General features: G+C 45.8%; 2 protein-coding genes across 2 annotated transcripts in view; one reads left to right on the plus strand and one right to left on the minus strand.

The window, feature by feature from the left end:
- The window catches only part of POF1B (POF1B actin binding protein), a 1182022-nt gene that overhangs the window by 528296 nt on the left and 629771 nt on the right, over positions 1-23955 (plus strand). The gene's annotated exons all lie outside the window — the stretch shown is intronic.
- The window catches only part of TAF5L (TATA-box binding protein associated factor 5 like), a gene marked incomplete at its 3' end in the record, with an annotated part of 232946 nt that overhangs the window by 152450 nt on the left and 56541 nt on the right, over positions 1-23955 (minus strand). Inside the window, 1 exon segment of the mRNA XM_044057754.1 lies at positions 10030-10174. Coding sequence (XP_043913689.1) covers positions 10030-10171 — 142 coding nt within the window.

A 23955-nucleotide genomic window follows, 5' to 3' on the forward strand; every position in this document is an offset into this window, starting at 1 on the left:
CAGAAAGGCCTTTCATAACTTGGAGGAGATAAACGGTCCAAGGTCACTTCCTACGTGATAGTGAGAGATAGCCGCCAATTGAACCTCGACTGTAGAGGAGCTGGCGCCCTAATCGAAGAGTCCTGATAGGAAATCTAACACCGCAGGCAACAGAGCTGTGAAAGGATCTAGATCTCTGTGCTCCGCCCAAATAGAAAAACGTTTCCATTTGCTATCATAGACCTTTCTGGTGGATGGCTTATGCGCCACCACCAGAATAGCTTTGACCTGGGAAGAGATACCGGGAGTCCTAGCTAACCTTGGAACTGGATCAACCAAGCAGTGAGCTTGAGGTTGTCCAGGTTCGGGGTCAGAAGATCCAATGGATGGGTTATGAGATCCGGAATGGGATCCAGAATCCAGGGAGGATTCACTAGGTGAGACCAAAGATACGGGAACCAAGCCTGGCAAGGCCAGAATGGGGCAATGAGGATTATCTTGTTCTGCAACCGACTGGCTTTCTGTAGAAACTTCAACATCAGCGGAAGAGGAGGATAAGCATAAAGGAGACCGGGGGGCCAAGCATGCACCAGAGCATCTTGTGAGGATTCCCCGGGTGGGGGAATTAGAGTGAAGTAGTCGTTGCATTTGAAGGAGAGGCGATAAGATCGCAACAAGGTTGACCCCAAGTGGAGAATATCTGCTTTGCTACTTTTGGATTCAGAGACCACTTGTACGGCAAGAGGATGGTGCGACTCAACTTGTCTGCTAAAATGTTGGACCGTCCCGGAATGTGCATCGCTATGAGAAAGCAGTTGGTGGAAATCGCCCATTCCCACACTCTCATGGCCTCTTGACAAAGGGGATAAGACCTGGTTCCCCCCAGTTTGTTGATGTACCAGACCACTGCCATGTTGTCCGTCTGGATTGCAATCGTTCCTACGGGAAGAAGACTCGGTAGTGCTTGCAACGCCAAAAGCACCGCCCTCATCTCTAGGACATTGATATGCAGAGAGGTCTCCGTGCTGTTCCATGTGCCTTGGACTGTCCTGCCCACACAATGCCCCCCCCACCGAGGTGAGAGGCGTCCGTGGTCACCGTGGTTAGGGGAGGGGACATAGAAAAGGGGCGCCCCTTCTGGAGGTCCGGGGATTGGAGCCACCATAAGAGGGCCTTCCTGCAAACCCTGCTGAGGGGAAATAGGGTGGTACAGGGGGGAATTGCAGAAAAGACCACTGAACTTGGAGAGTCCATTGCAGGACTCTCATGTTCAGATGCGCCATCGGCACTAGGTTGATGGTGGCCGCCATCGAACTCAAAGCCCTCAGGACCAATTCCGCCGGGGGTGCCTGAGGTAGGAGGATGGCCCGCACATGGAGTCTTAAAGTCCGCACTCTGTCTGGAGTTAAGAGGGCTAGATGCCTGTTTGTGTCCAACCTGGCTCTGATGAAATCTATGGTTTGAGTTGGAGAAAGGGAAGATTTCTCTATGTTGATAGTGATCCCCAGCCAGGTCGCTAGGTGAAGAAAGGAGTTTCTGGCTGTGCAGAGTAGACGGGGGCGGTCAGGAGCCAGTCGTCCAGGTATGGGAAAACCTGAATGCGCTGCAGTCGCAGGTGGGCCGCTATCACCGACAGAACTTTGGTGAACACCCTGTGGGGCTGTGGTGAGACCAAAGGGAAGGGCCCTGAATTGGTAATGGCTGGCTCCTAGCCGGAAGCGGAGAAACCTCCTAGATCGTCTGTCCATCAAAATGTGGTAGTACGTATCCTTGAGGTCTATAGAGCACATCCAGTCATTCTCCCGCAGGAGGGGGAAAATGGATTGAAGAGTGACCATCTGGAACTTTTCCTTGGTTACTGACAGGTTCAAGAAGGATAGGTCGAGGATCGGTCTGAAGTCCCCCGTCTTTTTTGGCACCAAGAAGAACCTGGAGTAAAAGCCTGATCCGTACTGATCTGGGGGGGGGGGGGGGTGTGCTGGATGGCTCTTTTTTCTAGCGGCCGCTGGATTTCCACAGCTGCGGCCTCCCTCTGCTCGGGTGGGACATCGGGAGGTGTCTGGGATTGCGAGGGAAATGGGAGAATGGGATCTGGTAACCTCTGGATATGATGCGAAGCACCCAGCGGTCGGTCGTGATGGACTCCCAAGCTGCTAGGTGCCTCGAGAAGCGCCCCCGACTGCCTCCATAGTGGAGCAGTCAGGTAACCCTTCAGGGCTGTTGCGTGGGCCGGTCAGAGAACGATTCTCTGGACCCAAAGTTCCTCTGGCCCCCTCTCCCTCTAGGGTGGCGTCCACCCTGTCCTCCTCTGCCGCGGAAGGACTGGGGGTCCGGAGCGAAACGGGGCTGTTGCGACTTCCGGAACCACATCTTCTTCTGTCCCTTTTGGTTCTTGGAAAAGGACCTGTGGGGAGCAGAGAAGCGGACTCCGACAGCAGACAACATCTTCCAGTCCTTCTCGCTCTGGACCAAGGTATCGTGTACGGTTTTTCCAAAGAGGGCAGAACCATCGAAAGGGGCATTAGCGAAAGACACCTTAAAGGGTTCCGCGAAATCACAGTGGTGGAGCCAGGCCTGTCGCCTCACAACTACGCCTGCTCCGCTAGCTCCAGCGGCCCCTTCCATGGTGTGGGACAGTAGCCGCATAGAGGTGTTCGAGACAGACCTAAGAGTGGCCATTCGGGAAGAGTACAACTGTTTGTCCTCAGCCGACATGGACTCCGGGGGTGATGCGGCGTACTCTTTGATAAGGTCTCGCTGCAGTCGTATGACATGTGCCATGTAGTTCAGTGACCTCACTGAGAAGGTAACTGAACTAAAAAAACGCTTCCCTAATTGATCCATCGACCGAAACTCCTTGTCTGGAGGATGGACAGAGGGACTCTCCTGGGCTAATTCCCTTTTAGTGGCCACCGCCACCAACATGGCATCTACAGGGGTTCCCTTACTCCAGTGTGATCTGTCGAAGGGTGGACTGAGTATTTTTTGTCAGGACTTTTTGGGACTGGCTCCACAGTATCCAGCTCTTTCCACGCCCTGGTAGTGATCAGATCTACCAGGGAGTCAGCTGGAGGGGACACCCAAGAGGTAGACGGGCCTGCTTCAAACGCCTCCAGGAACACAGATTCGTCCGAGGTAGGCTTTGGGGCAGACCACGTCCCTCTAATCCTGAGCATCTCCATGACGTCTCCAAATGAGACGTCCTCGGGGGGTGATCTTGGGGAACCTTCCCCTTCCTCCAAATCTGTGTCCTCGGTCAAGAACTCAGAGGAGTCCAAGTGCCTCCTCTTGCACTTGCGCTTGTGAGGAATCTCAAGACTCTGCAAGACTGCAGTGGCAAAGCCTGCTCTAGATTTGGAGTATAATGGTAGGTTGTAGTGCCTAGAGAAGGTATGCACAGAACTCCAAGTGGCTGCTTCTAAAATATCCTTGGTAGGAACTCCTCTGAGGAAGGCTGCAGAGGTGGCTGTGGCCCTGGTAGAATGAGCCCTAATGCCTGTAGGTACAGTTTTGCCATGAAAAGAATAGCAAAAGCGTATGCAGTGGGCTATCCATTTTGAGATTGTCTGTTTGGATACTGACTTTCCTTGAGCTCCTACCGCATAGGCCACAAAAAGCTGTTCTGATTTTCTGAAAGGTTTTGTTCTGTCCAAATAACATCGCAGTTGTCTGTGGATGTCCAAGGAATGCAGTAATCTCTCCCCTTTGTTTTGAGGATTAGGATAAAAAGTAGGTAAATGTATGGCCCGATTTAAAGCTACCTTGGATACCACTTTAGGCATAAAGGACGGGTTGGTACGCAATGAAACTCTGTCCTGATGGAAGATGATAAAAGGCTGGACAGCCATAAGAGCCTGTAGTTCTGAAACTCTACGAGCTGAAGTGATAGCCAGAAGGAAAGTTGTTTTCCAGGACAAATATTGTAAATCTGATGAGGCAGCTGGTTCAAAACGAGGCAAAGTCAGTTTTTCCAAAATGAAATTAAGATCCCAAGCAGGTATTGGTCGTTTCCTTGGAGGTCTTAAATTCTTAGCCCCTCTGAGGAACTGTCTTAATAGAGGGTGAGAGAATAAAGGTGGATCAGTGTTGTATTCTGCAGAAATGGCTGAGGCATGGATTTTGATGGAGGAGAACGAAAGTCCATTGCTTAGCAGTTCAGCCAAATATTGTAGTATTTGAGGTAAATTCAGTTTTCCAGGGCACTGGCACTTTTTCTCATTCCAAACACAAAAACGTTTCCATTTTGCAGAGTAAGCTTTTCTAGTTGATGGCCTTCTGGCCTCCAAAATGACATCCTGCACCTCCTTGGAGAGCAGGGCCTGCTGCAATGCTAAGGAATCTTCCATGCGGCTAGATTGAGTGTTTTCAGCTGACTGTGAAGAGTTTTGAAGCTGTGCCGAGTCAGAAGAGGCATTAGAGGCAGGGTCCATGGCGGGGAATGCGTCAGGCTCCTCAGTAATGGGTACCAGTGTTGCCTTGGCCAGTCCGGAGCAATGAGGATCATCTGTTGTCTGTCTGCTCTGGTCTTCAATAGGACTTTGGGCAGCAGAGGAAGAGGTGGGAAGGCATAAACTGTCATTGATGTCCAACTGAAAGAGAGAGCGTCCACTCTCCAGGCCTTTGGATGGAGGATCCTTGAGCAGAATTTTGCCAATTGATGATTTTTGTGGGAGGCAAAGAGATCTATGTCTGGCCTTCCCCATTCTTGGATTATTTCTGTAAAAACTTTTGGATGCAACTTCCATTCGTGTGGATCTGTCATATTCCTGCTTAGGTTGTCTGCCAGCGTGTTTTCCTTGCCTGGCAAGTACTGTGCTTGTAGTTCCATTTGTAAGTCCATGGCCATGTTCCAAAGTGACATGGCCAGTCTGCATAAGAAATAAGAATGTGTTCCTCCCTGCTTGTTTATGTACCACATAACTGTGGTGTTGTCTGCTCTTATCAATAGCTGACCTGGTTGTAGAAGGTCCTTGAAAGCTGCAATAGCATTTATCATTGCTAGCATTTCTTTTTGATTGATGTGAACATGCTTTTCTTTTTGGGTCCATTTGCCCTGAATGCACCGGTCTGTCATGTGCGCCCCCCCAGGCGTAGTCCGAGGCGTCTGTTGTGATGAATTGATATGCTTGAAGCTTGCTGAATGGAAGACCTGTGTTTGTTTGGCATGCTTGAGCCCACCACAGAAATTCCTTTTGCAGACATGGAATTAGTGGTATTATTGTTTCCAAACTGTGGCTGTGTTGAGACCATATGTTTTTTAGGTACCATTGTAGTTTTCTCATATGCAGCTTTGCACATGGGATTAGTAAGATGCAAGATGCCATGAATCCCAGAGCCTGCAGGATTTTCCTTGCAGTCAGCCTGGTGCAATTTGCCAGTGTTGTGAAATATTGAATTAGTTGCCCCTGCTTCTCTGGCGTGAGGTAGGCCATCTGGGTGTTTGTGTCCAAATTGGCACCCAGGAAAATTATCTTCCGAGAGGGTATTAGTCTTGATTTCTCTTTGTTGACTGTGTATCCTAGAGAGTTTAATAACATTATTACATAAGCCAGATGTTTCAGAAGAATGTGCTTGCTGTCCGCTTGGATCAGGCAGTCGTCCAAATAAGGGTATATTTGTATCCTTTGAAGTCTGCAGTAGGCAATTACTGATGCCAGGCATTTTGTGAATACTCTGGGCGCAGTAGATAAACCAAAGGGCAATGCAGACAATTGATAATGGGTTGAACCTGCAAGAAATCGGAGGTATCTTCTGCGATTTTGTCTGATTGGGACATGCAGGTATGCCTCCTTGAGGTCCAATGTTACCAGCCAAGACTCCTTGCCCAGCATGGGAAGAAGTTGCTGTAGAGTGAGCATCTTGAATTTTGGTACGAGTAGAAATGTGTTTAGGATGGATAGGTCCAAAATAGGTCTCCAATCTTTTCCCTTCCTTGGTACCGGAAATAGCCTGGAATAAAAACCTTGACCCTGTTCGTGCGTAGGTACCTCTTGAATAGCTTTCATGTTTATAAGATCTGAAATTTGCTTTTGTGCCTCTGCCCTTTGATTGTGTGGCAGGTTTGGCATGCCTTTCATTTTTGGAAGGGTATGAAAATGGAATTTGTAGCCTCCGTTTATAATGTTCAGGATCCATTTGTCCTTTGTGACAATATGCCAATTTTTTGAGAATAGTGCCAGCTTTCCTCCTAAGGGGGCTGCCATTTGAGACCTGGTTGGCATGCAAAGGGGAAAGTCATTGGTTTTGCTTTCTGAAAGATTGCGAGTTGTCCTCACCACCTCTTTGTGTAGGAGCTTGCCAATGTCTGCCTCTGTACGAGCCTAGTGTTTGCCCTCTGCCCCTCGGGCGCCTGTATCTGCCTCTTTGGGGTCTGTCTGTGGCAGGAAAGGACCAGTTTTTGGAAGGCCAATTTCTACTAAAACGTGGGGGTTGAACCTGCAGAATTTTTTTCACAGTTTGCATTGATTTAGCCTTTTCCTCCATTTTCCGTAATACTTCCTCAGCATTTGCATCACATCCTTTTGAAGAGGGGCGTCTAGTAATTTAGCTTTGACATGATCAGGCAAGGCTTGTTCCTTGAGCCAGGCATGCCTACGTATGACTGAGCCTGTAACAGCAGCTCTACATGAGGCCTCTAGAGCATCAAAACCACATTGTAAGGTATGTTTACCCACTTGTTCTGCACTATGCATCAAATCCTGCAACTCCTTCATGTCTGGTTGTTCAGGTTGTGACATTTTACTTTTCAATTGAGATGACAGAAACTGTTGGTATTTTAGCATATGAAACTGACAGTTTAAGACCCTCATGGATAAGGTAGCCGAGGTATATACACCTTTTTCCCCCACCTTTCTAAGGATCTGGAATCTCTCTCGGAAGGCAATGGGTTTTTGGCAATGGAGGCCTCAACTCCCTTGGGCCCCTGTGAGATGGTTTCTAGGTCAGCAGCATGGCTTTTGTATAGAAATTGGTGTGAGTCAGGAACCCTGTAGTACCTGTCAGGCTTAACTGGAGCTGGAGGAAGAGAGTCCGGGTTAAGGCAGGCCTCCGAGTAAACATCATCTAGGATGTCCAGGACAGGAGGAATAGCCAGAGGCCTGTGCTGGGGTAACAAAAGAAATTCCCTGAGCCTTTTCTTGGAATCTGAATAATCCTGGCCTTCCCAGTGGAAGTGTTCCCTTAAGGTATGCAGAGTTTCACCAAATGAGTAATCCTCAGGGGGGGGATACAGAAGGAATAGATTCCTCTGCATCAGAGTCTTCAAAAGGGGAGTAAGATTGTTCCTGATGATCAGAGTGCTCTGAAATAATGGAGCCCTGATCAGAGGAGGGGGAAATCTTCCTCCACTCTGGGTCTTTTGTCCGGAGGTGGCTGAGAACCTCTGATTAGAGTAATTAAATCCTCAGCCATTTTAAGCATCTGTTTCTTAGGCATGGGGCCTGGAGATGGGCCCTGTGTAGCTGGTCTCTTAGGGTGCATGGTAGCTTTAGACTTGGTGAAAGCCTTGATGGAGAAAGAAGAGGAAGGTCTGAAGACACCTTGAGTGGAGGTGGACCTGTCCACATTGTGTTTCAACGCCAAGTGTGGCTTCGGTATCTGTAGTCAAGGTGTGGGCCGAGGAGCCTGCGACCTCGGGTACAGGAGACACCGCCAAAGATGTGTCGTCGGTAATCAGGGGCTGCGTAGGCACCTCGCTGAGAACAGGAGCACTTGTAGTCGGCTTTGGCGTGGTGTCGGTAGAGGCCGCGGACCTCGAGTGTCGGTCCTTGTCTTTGCGTTTTTTAGACAAAACCTGAGTCGGAGTATCCGACGACATAGTATAGTTAAATGCTTTCCCAAAATAATGCTGGGCAAACTCCGCCCGATGCTTAATAGTGCGAAAGTAGCACAAAAGCGACAGACCGAGACGTCGTGGTCTGGGCCTAAACAAGGTATACAGAGGGAATGGAAATCCTTATGCGGTATTTGCTTCCCACAAGAAATACAATTATTAACTTTGTCTGACATCGGTCTGAGGCAAGAAAAAGTTTCCCCAACGGGGTACTTAGCTTTTAAGACTTCGAATCCAAATTTTTCGTAATCTCAGGAGCTGGCCGACCGGCACTTGCGAACTGCTTCTGCTTCGGGCACCGCGCAGCAAGAAAAACTGGGGAAAAAGGCGTTGACTGGTTCTTTTATACCCCTGTCGCACTGACGTCAGGGAAGAAGCGACGACAACCGACCCTGGACCTAGACTTTGGAATTCGGCCGACCGAGGACCCGCCTGACGGCAGGAGAACCCATCTGTTATGACTGCAGCTGTATGCACGATGAACATCAGGAAAAACCTGAAGAGTGAGGGGGATGGAGGGAGGGAAGGTGCAGAAGAATTAAGTCTACTACTCAGATGGAACGTTATGGTAAGAACATAACTTCTTTATCTGAAGTAGTTGACTTCTTTCATTCTGCACATATGGGACAGAGTCCCCAGCTACTAGTATTCCTGGGAGGCCCCTATGGAAGGATATTTCTGAGCACCACAGAGCCAAAGGATGCTCTCCCTCTAGAAATAAGATCCAATTTATAATGAGAGATGAATGCGTGCGAATTGGCCCAAGTCGCTGCCGCACAGATACCGTCTAATGGAACTGTTGACCAAAAAGCTGCAGAAGTGGCCATTGCTCTAGTGGAATGAGCCTTCAATACACCAGGAGAAGACAAACCTTTGTCCTTATGATGATCTGAGGAAGGTTTTACCGAAAGCGCTTATCGTGTTACTTTGGGACTTTGTCTGCATACTAACTTTAAACCTTGGTTGTCTCTTAGTAAGGTTCATCAGTTAAGGTGCTCACAGTGCTTTACGCTCTGTAAGCGTTTATCAACCAACGCGGAGTTATTCAAACTCCGGAGAGTTCTTAGCTTTGTGCTTCGTCTCTTTGAAGAGCATTCTTTCAGCTCAGGACACTGTAGTTTTTCTGATTTGCACTTCTGTCACACATTTCTATTTTGAAGAAACGAATTAGGACCGAAAGGTTTGTGTGGCATAAATTCTGAAGAGGTTTGTAAAAACACACTAAGGACCGAAAGGTTTATGTGATACATTGTAAACATTTTTGGTGTTTGAACAGTTTTAAAGAACGCATAAGCTTTTAAAGAACGTATAAAGCTTTGAAGAAACGCTTGAGTTGTCTGCATACTGATTTCAGCGGTGGAGTTGAGACTTGAATTTTTTGATTTGTTTCATTTACTTACTAGTCGCTACGTTGATAGTGAGTTATACATTGATTATGTAACTCAAACTCTCTTGGCTGAAGTGATAGTGACCAAAAAGGCGGTTTTCCACGACAAAAACTTCATCGGAACTGATCCGGCTGGCTCAAAAGGGGGAGAGGTCAAAGCCTGAAGGACTTAAGTCAGATCCTGGGGGGCACTGTTTCTTTAACTGGAGGTCGCAATAAGAAAGTGCCCTTCAGGAAAGCTTTACACAATCTGGCCGAAGCCAAAGCAACCTTATTTTCACCCACATGAAAATTAGAGATGGTAACCAGCTGAACCTTGATGGTGGAAGCACTTGCGCCTGATCAAAAAAGATCAGCCAGAAAATCCAGTATGACCAGGATGGGGGTTGTAAACGGGTTCAGATTGCTTTGAGAGGCCCAAACGCAAAAACGTCTCCACTTACTATTGTAGAGGTTCCTAGTGGAGGCTTTAAGAGGTGCAAAGATCGGTGCAGATTAAAAGAAAAGTGTGTGTGTGTGTGTATACATATATATACACATATATATATATATATATATATATACACACACACACACACACATATATATACATATATATATATATACACACACATACATATACATATATATATATATATATATATATATATATATATATATATATATATATATAAAATATACACAAAGACACACAATCTCAAAACTTAATTTCTACTCTGATGATCTCAAACCAGTAAAGTACCTAAAGACAAAGAAACATTCTACAAGACAATGAAGTTGGCAATCTTGGAAGAAATAAACAGTTTCAAATTAAGACAGAAAAAAGGCTTACCTGTAATATTGGCAGCCATCTCTTCTGCAGTTTGGCACAGGCGCAGACCTTGTTTTAAGGTGCTCTCAGAATCAACATACTGTCTGCGTTTGAGGTAAGATGTCACTGCCATCTGAATTTGTTCTGTACGTACTCGCTTCATGACCTTTAAATTGAAAGAAGATTAATAAATTGTCAAACGCATAAGCCATTTTATACAATTAAAAAGCAACTACCAATACACTTCAATTGTATACTTTGGAATTATCAATTCAACTTGTATCTTCCTAGCAAAGCTAAAAAACGCAAAGCTCATAGGAAAATTGCAAGCACAACTTGACATTCAACTCAGAATATATGAAGGCAGTTTTATTCAAGCATTTTGACTACTTTTCTCCATCATTAGCAGAAAGTAGTTTGCAAAAATAAAACATACCACTTCAAAAAGTAATGACATTACTGATTGCGGAGAAGAGTTTTTAAAAAAAAAAAAAAGACCTTAACATCTGAACAGAATGAAGGAATGCAATATGAAATGGGCACTGCCAGCTACCTAGATGGACAAAAACTGAGCAACACTAAAGGAAAGCAAGCTCCTGAGACGTCTGCTACTGCTTGGTAATGAACCCCCAAAGCTACTAGTGTTAGAATATAAGGCATTAACTTTCAGAAATAAGTGACAGTTGAACTACACTTTTTAATAAAAACCATGAACAAGAAAATAGTAACTAAATAATGCTTCAAGTCCAAGACCTTTTTTGTGCTGTTGCACTCATGTTGCAGGCTGACCATCAACCCTCCCTTTCTCAGCAACACCTCATCTCCTGACAAGTCCATACATACACATGGTTTCTACTGTGTGTGGCAAAAAAAAAAGCGGACGACATTTTAAACATTTAAGAAAATGAGAGCAGAGTTGTTTACAGACTTGTGTCCAGTCAGGCTTGACCAGGAGCTTTTTATGTACATATCTGCTGACCATGATCAAACTAACTCGTGCAATTTGTATTGTGGTACAAAATATTCAACATTGTTAGGTGCTGCTAAAGGACTTGCCAGTATGGTGACATCGCAGTAGTCAACACCACATAATGAAAAACAAACCGCTCTGACATCTCATCTCTCTTGTTTCTAATACAATTAATGGTTTTGCACTTGACACATTTTTCTTGGGATGCTGTGAAAGTACACAAAAAGTACAGTTTTGTACCTACCATAAATGTAGATGTCCGATAGGTATGCATCTGCAGTCATCACATATGGGTTGTCCTGCCTCAGGCAGCCCTTCAGTCGGCCGGATTCCAAAGTCTGGGTCTGGCGTCGGCTGAAGTCGCCCCTTCCCCGACGTCAGAGCGCCTGGGGTATAAAAGCGTCAGCCGACGCCATCTTCCTCAGTTTTTCTTGCCCCAGATGCCAGGTGCCCTCTAAGGAAGGCTAATTTTGGAGAAATGCAATAAATTCCAAACATGCACTAAAATATATATACATATATAAAAACAAATACACCATAATAGATAACCCCAGCTAGCTATGAGAGGGGAATGTACCAAGAAATACCACAGCTAGCTATGAGAGGGGAATGTACCCAAGAAATACCACAGAGGGGAAGGAGGGAGGGTAAACCTGACTGCAGATGCATACCTATCGGACATCTACATTTATGGTAGGTAAAAAACTGTACTAGGTCCTTCAAGGATGCATCTGCAGTCATCACATATGGGTAGAATACCATAGCCAATCTGGGGGTGGAGGATCTATGTAAAGGATGGTGTAACTAAAATGCCCCGCAGGACTGCTGTAGCAAAGCCTGCTCTGCATCTGGAATATAAAGGTAAGTTGTAATGCTTGGAAAATGTATGCACGGAGCTCCATGTAGCAGCTTCTAAAATGTCCTTGGTAGCCACCCCTCTTAAGAAGGCTGTGGAGGTGGCTGTGGCTCTGGTCGAATGAGGTCTAATGTTAGCTGGCGCAGTTTTTCCATGAAAGGAGTAACAGAAACAAATGCAATTCCCTATCCATTTTGAAATTGTCTGTTTTGAAATTGCTTTTCCTTGTGCACCAGCAGCATATGCTACAAACAACTGGTCAGTTTTTCTGCAATTTTTAGTTCTGTCCAAGTAGTAGCGCAACTGTCTGTGTATGTCCAGGGTGTGCAGAAGCTTTTCCCCTTTGTTTTGTGGATTTGGAAAGAAGGTAGGCAGGTGAATAGCTTGGTTTAAATGAGACTCTAGATACCACCTTTGGCATAAATGAAGGATTGGTTCTCAATGAAACTCTGTCTTGATGAAAAATAAGAAATGGCTGTACTGCCATGAGGGCCTGTAACTCAGATACTCTTCTTGCTGAGGTTATGGCCAGAAGGAAGGCAGTCTTCCAAGGGAGGAACTGTAGTTCTGCAGATGCTGCTGGTTCAAAGGGAGGCAGTGTTAGTTTTTCCAACACGAAGTTAAGGTCCCAAGTAGGCAGTGGTGGTTTCCTTGGAGGATTGATGTTTTTAATTCCTCTTAGAAACTGTCTTAGCAGAGGATGAGAGAAGACAGGTGGATCAGTATTGTACTCTGCTGAAATTGCTGAAGCATGAATTTTAATGGATGAGCAAGACAGGCCATTGTGGAGCATTTCTGCCAGATATTCCAGGATATGTGCCATGTTCATAACTGTTGCATCTAGGCCCTTTGAGGTGCTCCAGGTGTGAAATCTTTTCCATTTTGCTGAGTATGCCTTTCTTGTGGAAGGCCTGCGAGCTTCCATGATGATATCCTTCACTCTCTTGGATAGCTTATCCTGGTGATGAGTCAAGGTATTTTCCAGGCAGCTAGTTGTAATGTTTTCAGGTTGGAATGCAGAGTTTTGTAATTGTGCTGTGTCAGGAAAAGCGGCCATTGTGGCAGAAGCCATGGTTTTGTCCGTGACATGCTCTTTAGCAATGGGTACCAGTGCTGTCTTGGCCAGTCCGGAGCTATCAGAATCACTCTTGGCTGCTCTGCCCTGATCTTCAGTAAGACCTTGGTCATTAATGGAAGAGGCGGGAATGCATACACTGTTAGAGTTCTCCAGCTGAAGGAGAGAGCGTCCACTTTCCATGCTTGTGGGTGGTATGTCCTTGAGCAGAAATTCTCCAGCTGATGATTGTGTGGGGAGGCAGAGATCTATGTCCGGTCTCGCCCATGATTGTGTTATCTGATGGAAGATGTCTGGGTGCAGCATCCATTCGTGTGCATCCATGATGTTCCTGCTTAAGCTGTCTGCCAGTATATTGTCCTTTCCTGGTACAAACTGGGATTGCAGTTGTATATTGAGAGTCAAGGAAAGTTCCCATAGATTCATTGCCAGTCTGCAAAGAGGGTAGGAATGGGTGCCTCCCTGCTTGTTTATGTACCACATAACTGTAATGTTGTCTGTCCTTATTAGCAGGTGGCCTTGATGTAGAAATAACTTGAAGGCCTCGATTGCAAGTATCACTGCCAGCATTTCCTTTTGGTTTATGTGCATGCGTAGCTCTTTTTGTGACCATAGCCCTTGAATGCATCTTCCCTCCATGTGCTCCCCATCCGTGGTCTGAAGCGTCCGTTGTAATGGTTTGGCTGGCTATTGGTTTGCTGAAGGGCAAACCCCTGTTTGACTGGCTTGCTTGAGCCCACCACAGAAATTCCCTTTGAAGGCATGGGATGAGTGGTATCAAGGTTTCCAAGCTGTGACTGTGCTGAGTCCATAAACTCCTTAGGTACCATTGGAGTTTCCTCATATGTAGCCTTGCTTGAGGAATCAGAAGAATGCAAGAAGCCATGTAACCCAGGGCCTGCAGGATTTTCCTTGCAGTCAGCTGAGTTTGTCTTGACAGGTTTTTGAAGTAATCCAGTAGTTGGTTTTGTTTTTCTTTTGTGAGGAAAGCCATTTGGGTGGTTGTGTCTAGATCCGCACCCAGAAAAGTTATTCTTTGGCATGGTACCAGTCTTGACTTGTGAATGTTGACTGTATATCCCAAGGCCTGAAGAAGATAGATGGCATAATTCAAGTGTTTTATCAAAATTTGTTTGCTGTCCGCTTGTATAAGGCAGTCGTCCAGGTACGGGTATATTTGCATCCCCTGAAGTCTGCAGTGTGCAATTACTGATGCCAGGCATTTCGTGACTACTCTGGGCGCAGTAGATAAGCCAAAAGGCAATGCTGAGAATTGATAATGCTCTGAACCTGCAAGAAATCTGAGGTGTCTTCTGCAGCTTTGTCTGATAGGGACATGCAGGTATGCCTCCTTGAGGTCCAGAGTTACCAGCCAAGACCCCTTGCCCAGCATGGGAAGGAGTTGCTGTAGAGTCAGCATTTTGAATTTTGGCACAATGAGAAGTATTTAGTGTGGACAAGTCGAGAATAGGCCTCCATTGCTTTTCTTTTCTTGGAACAAGGAAGAGTCTGGAATAAAATCCTTGGCCTTGTTCTGCAAGAGGAACCTTTTCTATTGCTTTCATTTTCAATAAGTTGGAGATTTGTTTCAAAGCCTCTGCCCTTTGATTTGGTGGCAGGTCTGGCATGCCTTTTCTTTTCGGTAATGTGTGGAAATGGAACCTGTATCCTTTGTCTACTATTTGTAGTGTCCATTTGTCCCTTGTAATAATGTGCCAATTTTCTGAAAATAAGGAAAGCTTTCCGCCCAAAGGTGCTTCCAATTGAGCCCCGGTTGGCGGTGTCAAAGTAAAGTCATTGAGTTTGTCCTTGTGCAGCAGTTGTAGGGCCTGCACTACCCCTCTGGTTGGGAGGCTGCCATTGACGTCCTCTGTAGGAGCCTCTAGCTTGCCCTCTACCTCTGGCATGCCTGTTCTTGCCTCTCTGAAATCTGTCTGTGTCTGGAAAGGACCAGTTCTTGGAAGGCCAATTTCTGCTGAATCTTGGTGGTTGGACTTGCATAAAATCTTTGACTGTTTGTACAGCTTTTGCCTTTTCTTCAAATTTCTTTAAGACCTCCTGAGCAGTGGAGCCAAATAACTTTTGCTTTTCCAGCGGAGCATCCAGAAGCTTTGCTTTAACATGGTCTGGCAGAGATTGTTCCTTCAGCCAAGCATGCCTACGTATGACTGCACCTGTCATAGCTGACCTACATGAAGCTTCCAATGCATCATAACCACACTGCAAGAAATGGTTGCTAACCTGTTGAGAGTTATGTACCAGATCCTGAAGTGATTTGCGATCTAGGGGTTCAGGTGAAGACAGCTTTTTATGCAATTTATCTAACAAATATTCTTGGTACTGTATCATATGAAATTGACAGTTTAAAGCCCTCATAGAAAGGGTAGCAGAAGTATACACTTTTTTACCTCAACGCTCTAAAGCCCTGGACTCCCTTTCAGAGGGGAGTGGATTTTTTGTAGTGACAGCTGCAACCCCTTTAGGGCCCTGGGAAATAGTTTCTGGATCAGCAGAGTAGGTCTTGTAAAGGAAAAGATGGGATTCCGGGACCTTGTAGTACCTATCGGGTTTGGCAGGAGCCGGAGGGAGCGTGTCAGGGGTTGTGCTGGATTCAGAGTACACATCATCAATGACATTCAAAACAGGGGGAATAGCCAAAGGTCTATGCTGAGGCAAATGCAAGAAGGTCCTTAATCTCTTCCTGGAATCAGAGAATTCCTGGCCCTGCCATTGGAAATGCTCCCTCACAGTGTGCAGAGTTTCCCCAAAAGACAGTTCTTCAGGAGTGGAGACCGAAGGGATAGATTCCTCTGCATCTGAATCCTCGTAGGCCTAAAAAGCCTCCTCCTGGTAGTCCGAGAGGGCAGAGCCATCAGAGGCCTCATCTGAGGAGAGGGGATCAGAGGGCTCAACCCTGGGCCTTTTTTCTGTAGGAGGTTGAGAGCCCCTGTCCGGATGAGGCTGAGAGCCCCTAATTAATGAAATAAGGTCCTCTGCTAGACTAAGGATCTGAGAACCTGTAGTGGGTCCCTGAGGGATAACCCTGGGAGGCATAGATTTTGAGTGTTTAGCAGCTTTAGCCCTAGAGAATGCCTTAATAGACATGGATGCAGGAGGCCTGGCTGCACCACATGCTGGTGTAGTTTTGTCTAAGGGAATGGTGTCGGAAAGTTCCTGGACACCAGATTCCAAAGGAGCTTCAACAACCGAGACAGTAGTGTCCTCCGGGGCCAAGGTTGTCGGTTGTACGGTTTCGGTGGACGGTAGTACCAAGGACTCTGTTTCAGCCGAAACCGAGACACTCGCGGTAGGCCTGGCCGTGGTTTCAGCCGAAACCATGGACCGCGAGTGTCAGTCCTTGTCCTTCCGTTTCTTTATTAAATGTGAAGTCGGAGTCTCCGATGGCATTTTGTAAGCAAAACTAGCCCCAAAAAATTCCTCTGCAAACTCCAACCGACGTCTCAGAGTGCGTCGGTTGAAGGAAGTACAGGCGGAACAGGCCGAGACGTCGTGGTCTGGGCCTAGGCAAGGTAGGCAGTAAGAGTGGAAATCCTTATGATGTATTTGTTTCCCACAAGTTAAGCAATTATTAATTTTATCTGACATCGGCTGAGGCAAGAAAGAGTCCCCAACGGGGTACTTAGCTTTTGAAGTCTTCGGTTTAGCTGAATTACAGGAGCTGGCCGACCGGCACTTGCGAACTGCTTCTGCTTCGGGCACCACGCGGCAAGAAAGACTGAGGAAGATGGCGTCGGCTGACACTTTTATACCCCAGGCGCTCTGACGTCGGGGAAGGGGCGACTTCAGCCGACGCCGGACCCAGGCTTTGGAATCCGGCTGACCGAAGGGCTGCCTGAGGCAGGACAACCCATATGTGATGACTGCAGATGCATCCTTGAAGGACATCACTGAACTGAGGAAAGCATATGCCTTAGCATGCTTACTGCAACAAAGTTTACACATTGAGCACAGCGACAAAGCTGACTGCACTATGCTAATCACATCTGATGTGCTACTTGTGTGGGCTGTCTTGCACCATACAAAGGTAATAGCACTTGAAAGAGACCATGCACAGCACTTTTGCTTTTCTGCAACTTCATCCTCAGTACTGAAACTGGGGCAGTCAGTGCCAATTAAGCACATTAACTGAGATGACTGAACAAGTATAAAAGCTGCTTTTCTTGTTCAGCTGAAAAAATGCGCACATTTTTTTCCTTTACTCTCAGATCTGGGCAACAGTTATGCAGGAATGCGACAGTTACCTGATAGTAGGTACTTGGGAGTTAACACAAACTGCAAATGAATAATTTCATCCCGAATAGTATGGCAACTGCTGCATGTATTTTAACACAATCCAAGTAATCAATAGAACACTGGGGACACAAACTAGAAAATAAATAAAGTTACCCCTTCACTATATTACGCCAACATTTTAAAACTTATGCAAAAGTTAACCAATTAAAATGTAAAAAAATCAAGTCTATTTAAACTTACTGTCATTGAAACTCTTCACGCTGGTTACAGTAACCAAAAGATACATGGATGGGAGAGGAAGGAGCTTGAGCCTTGGATCCGTCTATGTGGATGTTGCCAGCTCAGATCCCATGTCAGATCCAAGACCATACGGTAAGGAATAATGACATGGATAACATCAGATCCAATTTTCTGGGGAGGCCCGGGGAGAAAAGCTCCCCACACAAAGTACAGGTGTGTGTACACATTACATGATTTTACAGAAAATTATATTTCAACTTTAATAGATTAAGCAGTGTTATTTCTGTAACTGTACATAATAATCAGTAAAGAGAGTAACAATTTAGGTAACCTTCATCTACACACAGTTTGTAAAATAATGTCAGCTGAAAACTTAGAAATGCCCCAAGCACTTCAAATAAAAATAAAACAAATAAAAGACCTATGCTATACAGCAGGCAATAAACCCAGTTTGTTGAAACAATCGGAAAATCTGGAGTTCCACAGAATTTAAAAAATCCATGCAATGTCCAAGAAGGAGACTAAACAAACATCAAACCAACAGGCACACTGCATGTCAAATTTCTGGGAAACAAGCTTACAGTTCTGTAGTGCAACAAATACACAAAAAAATGCAGACAACTAGCAGCTAAGTGACCTAACAGAAAATCAGAACTGCACATGCACTTAATTGAAACACTCCAACTCAACGCTGGTTTCTAATTAAAATGCTATACATTCTTTGAAAAGATCGTAAAGTACAGTTGTGTACACTTACCATAAATGTAGATGTTCAAGTGTCTTCACTGTTGCAGTCATCACTGTAGGATTCTTCCTGCGGGCAGGCAGTCCTCGGTCGGCCAGAATCCCAAAGTCTGGGTCCGGCGTCGGCTGTTCAGTCATGCTCCCTGACGTTAGAGCGCTAGGAGTACAAAGCTGCCAGCCGACGCCATGTTCTCCAGTTTTTCTTGCCCCAGATGTCAGGTGCCCAAAAATGAAGGCTAATAGTAAAACAATAAAAGTAACATGCAACAAACCCTATACCCTGAAGCAAATACACCTCAGAAGAAGGGTGAAGTAGGAAACCACACTAATGAAAATATAAGAGGGGTCAGGAGGGAGGTAGCAGACTGCAACAGTGAAGACACTCTAACATCTACATTTATGGTAAGTGTACACAACTGTACTATGTTCGTGTTTCACTGTTGCAGTCATCACTGTAGGGTTGAATCCCAAAGCTGAGATAAAGGGTGGTGGTTATAGAGTAGAAGGGGCGGCTAGAAGGCCCTGCAAGACTGCGGAAGCAAAGCCTGCCCTAGACTTAGAGTAAAGAGGGAGATTATAGTGCTTAGAGAAAGTATGCACTGAACTCAAGTTGCAGCTTCCAAAATATCTTTGGTAGGTACTCCCCTGAGAAAGGCAGCTGAAGTAGCAGCAGCTCTGGTAGAGTGAGTCCTAATTTTTCCTGGGATTTGCTTTCCATGATGAGACTAACAACATCTGATTCCATGAGCAATCCATTTATAAATGGTTTGTTTTGAAAATAGCTTTGCCTTGGGAATTTGTTGCATAAGAAACAAACAGTTGCTCTGTTTTCCTGATATCCTTGGTTCTGTCCAGATAAAAATGAAGTTGTCTGTGTATATCCAAGGAATGCAAGATCCTTTCCCCCTTATTTTGTGGATTAGTGAAAAAAGTTGGCAGGTGAATAGTTTGATTTACAGCCACTTTGGAAACCACTTTAGGCATGAAAGTAGGATTAGTCCTTAAAGACACCTTATCTTGGTGAAAAATATAAGGTTCCACAGCCATGAGTGCTTGTAACTCCGAGACTCTCCTGGCTGAAGTCAAAGCCAGCAGGATAGCAGTCTTCCATGATAAATACTTAAGATCAGATGTGGCAGCAGGCTCAAAAGGAGGCAGAGTGAGTTTTTCCAGTACATAGTTGAGATCCCAGGCAGGTATGGGTGGTGTCCTAGGGGGCCTTAAATTCTTTGCTCCTCTGAGATATTGTTTCAGAAGTGGATGGGAAAAGATTGGAGGATCTGTATTGTAATGTGCAGAGATAGCTGATGCATGTATTTTTATGGAGGAGAAGGATAAACCCTTATGTAGCATGTCTGTCAGGTAAAGTAAAATCAGTGGAATGTTAGGAAATGAGGGGATCCGAATCCTGAGCATGCATCCAGGTGCAAAATCTCTTCCATTTACCTGCATAAGATTTTCTAGTGCTAGGCCGTCTGGCTTCTAAGATGACATCCGTGACCTGTTTGGGAAGAAAAAGGATTAATCATAGACTCTGAATTCGCCAGGCTGAGAGTTTTGACATGAGAATGCAGAACCTGGCCCTGGTGTTGGGACAAAAGATTTGGAATCTGAGGTAGAATCCAAGGTGGCTCCTGGGATAGATTCATCAGTGTTGAGTACCAAAATTGACGAGGCCAATGTGGGGCCAGTAAAATCATCATCTTGGGCTTGTCCTGCTTGATCTTTAACACCCCTGGAAGAAGAGGTAGTGGCGGAAAGGCATACCCAGAGAGGTTTCTCCAACTGAATGATAGTGCATCCACTTTCCATGCTAGTTTGTGAAATGTCCTTGTGCAAAAAAATCTGTAACTGGTGGTTGAGGGGGGATGCAAATAGATCTATGTCCGGGCAGCCCCAGGCTTCTGTAATCATCTTGAATATTTGGGTGTCTAGCATCCACTTGTGTGGGTCTGACAGGTTCCTGCTCAGGCTGTCTGCCAGAATATTTTGTTTCCCTGGCAGAAACTGAGCTTGTAGATCCACTTTGCAAGCTAGAGCTGTGTTCGAAAGAGTCATGGCTAGTCTGCAAAGGGGGTAGGAGTGCGAACCCCCTTGCTTATGTACCACATAACTGTGGTGTTGTCTGTCCGTATCAGTAGTTGTCCTGGTTGTAGAAGATCCTTGAAAGCCAAGAGGGCATTCTGTACAGCTAACATCTCTTTTAAATTGATATGCAGGTGCTTCTGATCCTCTATCCAAAAACTTTGCAGACCTTTTCCCTGCAAGTGGGCCCCCCATGCGTAATCAGAGGCGTCCGTGGTTAACACTTGGCTGGAGGCAGACTGAAGGCTTTCCCTTTGTTGTGAAGACATGCCATGGTCCACCAATGGAATTCCTTTTGTAGACAAGGCAAGACAGTAATCTGTGTGTCTAGACTGTGGCAATGCTGGGACCATACACTTTTTAGGTACCATTGTATTTTTCTCATATGTAGTCTTGCATTTGGTATGAGAAGGATGCAGGAGGCCATGTAACCCAAAGCCTGCAGGAATTTCCTGGCAGTTAGCCGAGTTATTGACGCCAAGGTTTTGAAAGTTGAAGCCAGCTGCAATTGTTTTTCGGATGTCAGGAATGCCATCTGGTTTGTTGTGTTTAGGAGAGCACCCAGAAAAGTTATCTGTTGTGTGGGTGTCAAATTTGACTTTATGTTCACAGTGAATCCCAGGTACTTGAGAAGATTTTGAACAAATTCCAGATGCTGGAGTAAGACATCCTTGCTGTCTGCTTGGATAAGGCAGTCATCCAGATAAGGGTAAATTTGAATTCCCTCGGGTCTGCAATAAGCTACTACTGGTGCCAGGCACTTGGTGAAAACCCTGGGCGCAGTAGACAAGCCAAAGGGCAGCGCAGAGAACTGGTAATGTTTCGATCCGGCCTTGAACCAGAGGTATTTTCTGCACTCCTGTCTGGATTTAAAGGAGGCTTACCTACACATCCCAAATCAATGTCACCATCCATGCATTTTTGCTCAACATTGGCAGGAGCTGCTGCAGAGTAAGCATCTTGAACTTTGGTATGTCCAAGAAAGTGTTTAAGACTGACAGATCCAGTATGGGTCTCCATGAATTTTGCTTTCTGGGAACTAGAAAGAGTCTTGAGTAAAAACCTTGGCCAGTCTCGGATTGTGGAAAGTACAGTTTTGTACCTACCATAAATGTAGATGTCCGATAGGTATGCATCTGCAGTCATAACATATGGGTTGTCCTGCCTCAGGCAGCCCTTCGGTCGGCCGGATTCCAAAGTCTGGGTCTGGCCTCGGCTGATGTCGCATTTTCCCCGACGTCAGAGCGGCTGGGGTATAAAAGCATCAGCAGACGCCATTTTCCTCAGTTTTTCTTGCCGCAGATGCCAGGTGCCCTCTAGGAAGGCTAAATTGGATAAATGCTGAAAGTTCCAAACATTTGCAAATTTTATACATATATAAACAAATACACCATAATAGATTCCCCCAGCTAGCTAAAAGAGGGGAAGCACCCTAGGAATACCACAGAGGGGAAGGAGGGAGGGTAATCCTGACTGCAGATGCATACCTATCGGACATCTACATTTATGGTAGGTACAAAACTGTACTATGTCCTTCAAGGATGCACCTGCAGTCATAACATATGGGTAGAATACCATAGCCAATCTGGGGGAGGAGGTACTAAGAAAAGGATGGTGTAGTTAAGATCCCTTACAGGACTGCAGTAGCAAACCCTGCTCTGGATCTAGAGTATAAAGGTAGATTGTAATGCTTGGCAAATGTATGCACGGAGCTCCAAGTAGCAGCTTCTAAAATGTCCTTGGTAGCCACCCCTCGTAGGAAGGCTGTAGTGGTGGCCGTGGCCCTTGTGGAGTGAGGCCTGATATTTTCAGGAACTGTCTTTCCATGAAAGGAGTAGCAAAATCGAATGCAATTTCCTATCCATTCTGAAATTGGATGTTTGGAAATTGCTCTTCCTTGCACCCCAGTTGCATATGCTACAAAAAGTTGGTCAGTTTTTCTGCTATTTTTTGTTCTGTCCAAGTAGTAGCGTACTTGTCTGTGTATATCCAGGGTGTGCAAAAGTTTTTCCCCTCTATTCTGTGGATTAGGGAAGAATGTAGGCAAATGAATAGCTTGGTTCAAGGATACCCTAGAAACCACCTTTGGCATAAAAGTAGGATTGGTTCTTAGTGACACCCTGTCCTGGTGGAAAATAAGAAAAGGCTGCACTGCCATTAATGCCTGTAACTCAGATACTCTTCTTGCTGAAGTGATTGCCAGAAGGAATGCAGTTTTCCAAGATAGAAACTGTAGATCCACTGATGCTGCTGGTTCAAAAGGAGGCAGTGTCAGTTTCTCCAGCACAAAGTTGAGATCCCAGGCAGGTAGAGGGGGTCTTCTTGGAGGTTTAATATTTTTGATCCCTCTCAGAAATTGTCTGAGGAGAGGGTGTGAGAAGATAGGTGGATCCACATTGTATTCTGCTGAAATTGCTGAGGCATGAATCTTAATGGAAGAGTAGGACAGGCCATTGTGGAACAATTCTGCTAAGTATTCTAGGATATGTGTTAGGTTTGCCACTGTGACATTTGTGCCCTTTGATGTGCTCCAAATGAGAAATCTCTTCCACTTAGCTGAGTATGTCTTCCTTGTGGAAGGCCTGCGAGACTCCAGGATAATGTCCTTCACCCTCTGAGATAAAGCAGCTTGATTGGGATTTAAGGAATTTTCCAGGCAGTTAGCTGCAATGTTTTCAAGTTGGGATGCAGGGTCTTGAAATTGTTCTGCGTCAGAAGAAGAGGCCATAGGGGGAGAGGCCATGATTTTGCCTGAGACATGCTTCTCAATAATGGATACCAGTGCTTTCTGGGCCAGTCCGGAGCCATTAGTATCACTTTTGGCTGTTCCTCTCTGATCTTCAGTAGAACCTTGTACATCAATGGGAGAGGTGGGAAAGCATATACTGTTAGGGCTTTCCAGCTGAAAGAGAGAGAGTCCACCCTCCAAGCTTGTGGGTGGTATGTCCTTGAGCAGAATGTCTTCAGTTGATGATTGAGTGGGGAGGCGAACAAATCTATCTCCGGCATTCCCCATGTATTTCTATTTGTTGGAAGAGGTCTGGGTGCAGCATCCATTCGTGTGCATCCATGGTAGTTCTGCTTAAGCTGTCCGCCAGTGCATTTTCTTTCCCTGGCACGATTTGGGCCTGTAGTTGGATATTGAGATTCAGGCATAGTTCCCACAGATTCATAGCCATCCGGCATAGAGGCTAAGAATGTGTGCCTCCCTGCTTGTTTATGTACCACATGACCGTGGTGTTGTCTGTCCTTATTAGCAGGTGTCCTTGTTGGAGGAAGGGTGTGAATGCCTCGATTGCATGCCTCACTGCCAGCATTTCCTTTTGGTTTATGTGCATGCTTAGCCGTCCCTGAGGCCATAGGCCTTGGATACATTTGTCCCCCATGTGTGCTCCCCATCCTCGGTCTGAGGCGTCCGTGGTGATGGTCTGCCTTGGTTTTGGTTTGTTGAAAGGCAACCCTCTGTTGGACTGGCAGGCCTGAGCCCACCACAGGAATTCCTTTTGAAGGCATGGAATGATTGGTATCATGGTTTCCAAACTGTGACTGTGCTGAGACCATACACTCCGGAGGTACCATTGTAATTTCCTCATATGGAGCCTGGCATGCCATGTAACCCAGGGCCTGCAGGATTTTCCTTGCAGTAAGCTGAGTTTGTTTTGTCAGAATCATGAAGTAATCTGGAAGTTGTTTTTTGTTTTTCTTCTGTGAGAAAGGCCATTT

Source organism: Protopterus annectens, chromosome 15.part0, assembly GCF_019279795.1.
Source record: "Protopterus annectens isolate FY-2018-M chromosome 15.part0, PAN1.0, whole genome shotgun sequence".
Classification (NCBI taxonomy): Eukaryota; Metazoa; Chordata; order Ceratodontiformes; family Protopteridae; genus Protopterus; species Protopterus annectens.